The sequence below is a fragment of the Cibotium barometz genome, chromosome 23, assembly GCF_041138505.1.
Source record: "Cibotium barometz isolate CiBa-2024 chromosome 23, ASM4113850v1, whole genome shotgun sequence".
In the NCBI taxonomy this organism is placed as follows: domain Eukaryota; kingdom Viridiplantae; phylum Streptophyta; class Polypodiopsida; order Cyatheales; family Cibotiaceae; genus Cibotium; species Cibotium barometz.
The window spans coordinates 50840761-50849807 of NC_141068.1; the positions used below are offsets into that span (position 1 = coordinate 50840761).

Here is a 9047-nt window from a genome sequence, read left to right on the forward strand (position 1 = left end):
ATATATGAGAAACTCATTCAATGAGCAAAAGACTTGATGGTGACAACTAATTGTGAGCCCCAATGCATCTAGGCTTGTGGAAAAGAACTTTCCTTTTAAAAAGTTCAAAAATGTGAAACTCTCATGCTTCAGCTTTCCTCCTCTTGCCATGTCGGGCATTAAAAACAATTCTTCCCCACAAGAACATACACACACACACACATATATATATATGTATTTAAATAATAAACAGACAAAGTATATATATATATATATATATGTATGTATGTATGTATGTATGTATGCATATCTGTGTGTGTGTGTGTTTGTGTGTATTTAAATATTCTCTCTCTCTCTCTCTCTCTCTCTCTCTCTCTCTCTCCGCTATAGATATATACATAGTATACTCTTTACATATATTTACATATATTTACATATATTATACTCTCTAATGTATATATATCCATCTAGGAGAGAGAGAGAGAGAGAGAGAGAGAGAAGATATATATATATATATATCATATAGTTATATACACATTACACTCTTTATATAATATAATGTAATATATATATGTATATTATACACACACACACACACATGAACATGTGTGTGCATATGCGAATGTGTATGTGTTTGTGCGAGCATGTGACTTTTTTTATGTGAGCATTTTTATGTATATGTGTGTGCATGTGCACAAACATATATGTGTGTGAGAGTGTGTGCATGTGCACAAACATATATGTGTGTGAGAGTGTGCATGTACATGTACAAATGTGTATGCACATGTGCATCTATGTACTCTTCTTCTCTGTTTACTATATTATGGTGACACTTGCTTGCTTACTTGTTTGAGCTCTTATATGTATGCTTGCTTCCTTGCATCATTAAGTAGCTTAAGACTACTTTAATCTAGGCATAAAAAGAAAACCACAAAAAAATCATAGCAGAAGTGGGTAAATCAGGAAAAAACCTAAGAAACTCGTTCAATGAGCAAAAGTGGAAAAGAACGTTCCTTTTAAGAAGATCAAAAATATGAAACTCTCCTTCCTATCTATCTATCTATCTATATATATATGAGACTCATTCAATGTGAGTAAATTATTCATTAAAAAAATTATTCAATGACACTCAACGGCTGCGCAACATTCGTCTTTTTGTGCAAAGATCATCCGAGTTTTCCCCTCGTCTCGCCTCTCCCAGCAGGAAGCAGCTCTGCATCTGTCATTTCAGCTACTTAATAGATCATAGGCTCTGCAGCTGTTATTTCAGAAACCGGGAAACGCAGCGGGAAAGCTTGGTGGAATAGCCTCCCTCACGCGACCAGGCTCATCATGATGGCCTCTTCCCAAAAACCTCACGCAGTGGTGGTGCCTTACCCCGCTCAAGGCCACATCAACCCTTTCATGCAGCTCGCCAAGCAGTTGGCCCTCCAGGGCTTCAGCATCACCTTCGTCAACACACAGCACAACCACGCCCGCATACTAGAGTCCCAGCCGCAACAGTCCAACGCCCCGGACATCCGCTTGGCACACATCCCCGACGGCTTCCCACCGGACTACAATCGCATGGCGGACCTGGGAGTGCTTTCCAAGGCTATCGACGCCCACATGCCCGCCCCTTTCGAAACCCTTGTTGCCGAACTTCTCCATTCCGACCACCCCCCTGCCTGCATCTTCTCTGACGTCCTCATGCTCTTCACCCAGGACGTGGCCAACAAATTTGGACTCCCCCGCATCGCCGTCTGGCTTCAATCCGCAGCCAGCTTTGCAGTCAACCTCCACATCCCCCACTTGCTCCATCATGGCTACATCCCCCTCTCAGGTACATGCCACTTCTCACTCCCTGCTATAAAACTCGTTTCATTCTTTGGAGACCTGCATGTAATGCAAAAGCTAATCAAATTTTGCTCGAATTACAATGAATATACTTTGGAGGGTTTATGAGACCGTTGTGTGAATGAGATGAGATCACTGCCCTACATCAGAAAATGCAACCATTACATAGGTCAACCATCACCTACCTAGGTAGCTTTAATCGACCTATAAAGGCACTGTTCCCCGCGTCACTTGAAATACGAGACAGATGACACCTGTGTTTTCATAGGTGATTGGTCTGTGAACAGCTAAGCTGCATGATGCAATCAATTTATACTCGTTTCATATAACAACAAATGGTGTGCCTCATGCTCTCATTTGCTTAAACAACCGTTTATCAAATTTGTGCTTTCTTTTGAGCAGAAAGCTCCAAGAAGGACCTTATCACAAGCATCCCAGGACACCCTCCTCTTGCACCACAAGATCTACCTTCTTTTTTCCAAACTGCAGATGCTGCAAATTACATGTTCCAGTTTAAGCTCCTACCCTTTCAACGTCTCCACGAAGCCAAGTGTGTTCTGATCAACACCTTCTATGACCTGGAAAAAGGGGTTTTACTGGCTTTGCAAGAGCAACACAAAGTTCTTCCTGCAGGGCCTTTTCTTCCACCAGCAATTCTGGCTGTGGAAGAGTCACAGGATAACCGAGCAGGGACAGGATTATGGCCAGAGGATAATGAATGCCTACCATGGCTGGACAGGCAAAAGGAGTCATCAGTACTCTACATCTCATTTGGAAGCATAGCTAGTTTGTCCCGGGCTCAATTCAAAGAGCTAGTGCTTGGTCTAGAGGCCAGCCAGAAGCCTCTTTTGTGGGCAATCCGACCAGATTTGAAGGACATCATTGCTTCATTACTGCCCCCAAGCTTTTCAGAGGGAGGTGAAGGTCGGGTCTACATAACTTCATGGGCACCACAGGCTCTTGTTCTATCTCATAGAAGTGTGGGTGGCTTTTTGACTCATTGTGGGTGGAACTCCACCTTGGAGAGCATAAGCATGGGAGTTCCTACTTTGAATTGGCCTATCTTTGCAGATCAGATGATGAACCGGAAATGGATGGTTGAGGAGTGGAAGATAGGAAAGAGTTTTGAACTGACGGATGGTGAAATGGTTTCAAAGCAAGAGGTGGAGAGGCTGGTGAGGTTGCTGATGGAAGGAGAAGAAGGGCGAGAAATGAGAGAGAGAGCAAGAATATTAAGCCATGCAGCCAAGAAGGCAGTGCAGGATGCTGGTTCTTCACGTGTAAATCTGCACAGTGTTTTACAACCTTTCTTGCAGAAGCTAGGGCTTTGTTGATGTTTTCTGAGCTTACAGGCCATTGAAGTCTTAGCAGTTGTTTACAGGCATGCACCAGGGCAGAGGAGCAAGTTTGAGTTCTTGAAATCTCAACAATGGAACTATGTTGAGCTCACTTAGTTGTTATTCCTCTTGGTTTCTACAACACTTGTCCTAAACAAGGGAAGGGTAAATGTAAAGAAATCAATGGATTTTTGGAGGGAGTAGAAGATTGTCATCAATGAAGCAATAGTTTTTTTCTTCCCCTTTGCTGGTCGAATCTATGAGTCTGGAAGTAGTTACATTACAGAGAAGAATGAGGGATACAATGAAATATGTTTGCTTTTGGCAATTGTTTTGAATTGATCAAGATATGTTAGGTCTCTCTCTCTCTCTCTCTCTCATTGGCGTGGTGGTTCGTGCATCGGGCTTCCATATGCTTCTACCGAGAGATTCCAAAATCACTTCACATTTTATGTTAAAATCTGTCTCCCCCCCTCTTTCAAATCCAGAAAAGAAAACACCACTAAAAGAGACCCATATCCAAATCCTTGGACTCCAGGTGTAACTCTTCACACGAGCATGGTTTAGAATACGAGGGGACATTGGATTTGCCATGTAGAGCTGCAATTGAACCGCTTATGTCAAAAGGTAATTTGTTGAACTTGAAAGAAGCCCTTTTGCTGAAAGGTGAGTGGTGAGAGTGCAAGATTATGAAAGTTAAGTACATTGACACATTTTACCTAGGGGAGAAAAAGGCCATCGAACACCCCCCCTCCAAATTAAAATCATCCTCATTCTCAACTAGAATAGCCCTTTGAGGGGACGAATGTACTTTGTCCTCCTCCAACAGCCCAAACTCTTCTAAGAATAGTAGCCATAAACATGAAATGATGGAAATAGTGGGCAATAATTAACCTACAAGTTCTCAATTAATGAAAAAACACAAGGAATCAGTAAGTTTCAAATATTAGCCTTGTATGCGTGCGTGTGTGTGTGTGAGAGAGAGACCAAACAAATTCTATATTACTCCTTCCATGCTAAGTTATCTTGGTTATTAATTCATGCTAATGCTAAGTCTAATTATCTTTCACACACACCATCGAGACCAAACAAATTCCTTCCATGCCAAGTTCTTGGTTATTAATTCATGAAAATGAGACTTATGCAAATGCGAAGTCTCACTATCTTGCACACACACAATCTCCCTCTTTCTCTATCGACACATGGGGACATATACACACATATACATACACACATGGACACACACACACTACACACATGGGCGCGCGCACACACACACACACACACACACACACACACACACACACACATATATACATACACATAAAGAATCTCCAAGTTTTTCATCCTTTGCAGGCATCAATTATTTGGTTGAGAGTCGTGTACATCTGTGTTCTCTTTTTAGCATCATTGCATATTACTTGAAAATGCAAAGTTGTGGTGGATCATTAGCAAGTGATTAAATGATTGATTAAGATAATTAATAAACACAAATGAAGGTTAAAAAAAGGTTAGGGATACATCAATTTATAGCTCTCATGAGGAACATATAGATTTACAATCATGTCCATGAGAATCTCCAACAAATCACTCCCATGATTCTCTCAATCACAGCCAAATAAGTCTTTAAATGCACACCCCTTGGTCCTTTAGACCTTTACAAATGTGCCAAGGCTCATTTGCTCCTCCTCAAACATACATTGCCCTTCATCACAATTTCCTACACTGTCCCTTGTGGTGATGAGTCTTCCTTACATCTGCGGGTTCTTCCTCCTATAATTCAAGTCACACCAACTCGAGGTGTGATGAGTCTTCCTTACATTTGTGCGTTCTCGAGAGTAGACTAAGTAGGGTGACTCCAGCTCCCACCTCTCTCAGACTCTTGTTGACTGGGGATACTTTACACATTTGATGGGAGACAAGATGAACACACTAGGTTGCAGCCATACCCTTACACATTTACTTGTCCATGATAAATTTGAGAGCCCACACTAGCTCTCCACACACAAAAATGCACATGATTTATGACCATTTTGGACCAAAAATCTAAGCAAGGAACCCAACCATAACTAAAGTATGGAAGTCATACTTCCCTTGATCAGAATAGGTAGTAGTCCATCATTGTTCAAACAAGAACCTACAAACCACTAACAATTTGCATGGAACACATCACCTTCAAAGGCCCTGTCAAAGAATTGTAACTATCAAGTGCTTGGACAAATGAGCTATAGAAGCATGACATAACCAATGATGGTGGGCATGCACACGTGCACACACACAAAACACACAATGTGTGTGTGTAAGTTCGACCCTTCAAAAAGTAAGTGTATATATATAACTTTCAAATGTTCATATGTCCCTGACAAATATACTTGTTATTATACAAGCATCTTTTATCACCTTCTATCAATTTAATTTTTATGATTTTGAATCCCAAATTGTACCACATGAAACTCCAAGCTCCTCATTTATTCTTTTAAAGCTATCATGTATTTTTATTATTCTAGCTCCTTGTTGATTTCTATTCCCACATATTATACTTTTGATCTCCATCAATTTCATGGCACTTTCCTCCTTTATCTTAAAATTATTATTAATCCTATTAATTAAGTAGCTTTACTATTAAACTATCCTTTCACTCATATTCATAAGATGCTTATCTCTAGTCCCTACTCTAGATACAATTGGATTTGTATAATTATATTCTAAAGCACACACATCTATTTACTTTCCATTACTAATGAGTGATAGTAGGAATTCAAATTTCATATTTCTTAAATCTTTACAAGCGTTCTTAATAAATAGCCAAGACATCTCAAACTTAATATCCCATTCCATCCTTTATAGGTGTGAGACCCCTACCCCTCTATCTATACAATAGTAAGGCATTAGAATCACACTAAGGGTAGAGTGACTCACTCACGGCCTCATATCAGAATATCCTAACGCTTGGCTATTCACGCTTGGCTATTCAGTGAGTTTCTCTCAGTTTAACTAGAATAATACTTACATAGGGGAAAAAGAATGATTCCTCCAAGTGTTTTCCCTTCATAATTCTCGCAAGGGAGGTCACATCAAAAGTGGCTCCCTAGGGCTTTAGCAAGATGTCTTGGGAAATAATCAAAATTTTTAGTTATTTTCAACTAACCTCTGTACCCCCAGCCAGTGGAGGAGCTTTATCTCCTTGCACACATCAAATTAGCCCCATTGCTTCTAGCCATACATAGCCAACTCATAGCTCCTCCAGCCAAGCTAATCAGAAGTGCAAACCGCCAAGAAACGCATCAGTTCTACGTTGATTTACAGGCGTCGTTTTTTGGAGAAAATATGAGAGTTCTACTTCATCAAATCAAATTGGTCTAATTCCTCATAGCTCCAGGGGTTTTCAAGCATGCTCTACAAGCTGGTGAAGTCAGAATTCAGTTTGATCAAGTCTACAGTGAGATCCAAGCTCTTCATCAAATCTGCATGGAAAGATGGCACGTACATAGGGTTCTGACTACAGTGGATGCACGAAATCGCATCGTTCTTCTAGACCTTAAAAACTAGATATTTTTTTAATATTTAGCTTATATAGATGTTTCAATACATCTTGAAATGGGTTCAAGTGATGAAGGATTCATGTGTAGAGGAAACCTCTTTAGAGAAGCTCTTTGACTTTCTTCAGCAGTAGGTGCACAGGCTTTCCTTGGGTTGACTTGCTGATGGTGCTGTAGATATTAATGATGGAAAATTTGATCGTCTCAATAGTTTGGCACTTGAATCTTTGGAAAAGGCCAAATTGCAAAAGAGATTTGATGTACTTCTAGAGCATTTGAAGGTCACTATGAATCCGTGCAGCCTACATAATAGAAAGTGCAGGCTCCTGTAGCATCATGTAGCCTTCCTTTTCTATTTGCATGCACAAGCAGGTATAGAAGATTGTGTAAGCTGTTTTTTCTTAAGCCCATCATGAAATCTCTTTAATTGAAAATCATTTAATTTTTTCCATGACTCACAATTCCAGGTACCACCAACAATGGACAATTCAGTTCATATATCAAGGGGCACCACCACTCACTTGAAACGGAGGGTGGGATGTTGTCACGTGCATCCCGCACTTGGATGCCACATAGACATGTCTGTATAGAAGGGACCTGGGATGGAAAACTGGTCCCATGTGATCCCAGTCTGGGGGACGAGGACCAACGAAGCGGTCCCTAAGTGAAGTGCTAGGACACCTAAGTAGGATCCTAGAGAGGGTTCTGAGACCAGGTGATGCACAGGCTCACAATTGCTAGGACACCCATGCGTATGTTGAGGAAGATATGGATGGACTGGAAAGAAATTATCTTTGTGAACTAGAATTTGATATTGGATCTCGTTGGTTGACTAGCTGGTCTTCAACGGAGAGTCCGGATGATATTTTTGTAAAACAATGGACTGGATCACTTCCGTTGTGCAGTTTGTGGCATTTCTAGGTGATATTGAAAATCAAGAAGAAATGAATGATGTAGAAATGATCGTAGATAAGAAATAAGAAGAAATATTGAGTAAAGATTTTGATGCTATAGATTTTAAAGCATGTTTAATCTTGCCAAAAGAAAAGGATGCTTCTATAGAGGTTTTAGAGAAGGATATCACTCTCCCATGCCTTCCATTCTTTCCACTCAAGGAGGACAGGGATTTTCTACTGCTTACAAATATCCAAAAACTTTTAAATTTAAGAGAAAACTATTGTCTTAGATTAATAGTTGATGGATGTAAAGTTGCCTCAAATTTTTTAGATCCAGATGAAGTAGATGAATTTTTAGTGCTTGATACAAAAGCGTTAGGGATCAATCTCATATTGATGCACATAGAGCTATAAAGATGTGCTGTAAAAAGATTGAAGAATAAGATGACACTCTTCCCATAGAAGAAGAGTTTTTGGATTTTCAACAAAGCATGGGAATCTCCAATATGGGAAGAGAGCAACCAAAGATTCCATGCTCAGAAGAAGAGATTCCTCCACAATGTTCAATTGACTTGTGGGAGGATAAGAGACTTGTTTAAAGATGAGAACAAAAAGGTAATTATAAGAATAAATTCATGATCTATTTTTTTCAAGATTTACTTTTGTAAAGGTAATTATATTTTTTCTCTTAGCAGCTTGCGATAGCAGACACAGATGGGTTCCTCGATCGAGGTGGAGGTACACGTACTTTTGTTGGTAGAGATTTAGCCCTCAGCCACTATATTTTAAGGATACCTCCTTGGAAACAAGTTGATCATTTACCGTTCAAAATATTCAGATGATCCACGCATTCCATTAATGGCCTTAAAAGTTTTGTTACCATACTTAGGATATTCATACAGCATAACGCAGAAAAGATCATGTTGATGGGAGAAGATAGAAGCTTTACGTATATTTGGATATGGACCAGGGTTGTGGGCATCGAGGGCAGGGTATGTTTTGTGTCATGCAGCTTATGCTAAGGCTATTCCTGATTTGAATACCCGTTCCCTTGGAGGTTATCAACAACGACAAGAGTTACTAAGGTATAGAGGCAAACTACCTGAAGAGAAGATGAGGTTAAACAAGTATCCAAAGAGGATTACCCTGAAAAGGAGGGTGAATAACTACCAAAAGAAAACCTCCAAAAGGATGGCAATCTCATTGAGGAAGAGAAAAGAAGAAGAATGGAAAAAGAGTTTTTTAAAGAAGTCTTTCTCTACTCGTATTGATTTTTTTTTGTTACATAGTACTTGTCTTTGTTAAAATTATAGCAATGTGATGAGCTATGGTGGATCAAATGCTAGAATCAACATCATTAAAAAGAGATTAGATGATAATTAAGATGTGATTAGTGAGCAATTAATTGAGAGCTTAATGTAGGCATGGATAATAAAAAACCAGCAAATTCTCATTAGGCC

The 9047-nt window shown here is 39.8% G+C and overlaps 1 protein-coding gene across 1 annotated transcript; it reads left to right on the forward strand.

The window, feature by feature from the left end:
• The first annotated feature begins 1128 nt into the window (after nucleotides 1-1128).
• Nucleotides 1129-3394, forward strand: LOC147626067 (UDP-glycosyltransferase 85A1-like). The gene is made up of 2 exons (XM_086817625.1): nucleotides 1129-1801; nucleotides 2218-3394. The coding sequence occupies exons 1-2, from the start codon at nucleotides 1312-1314 to the stop codon at nucleotides 3147-3149; spliced, it is 1422 nt and encodes a 473-aa protein (XP_086673751.1). The 5' UTR covers nucleotides 1129-1311; the 3' UTR covers nucleotides 3150-3394.
• The last annotated feature ends 5653 nt before the right edge of the window (nucleotides 3395-9047 follow it).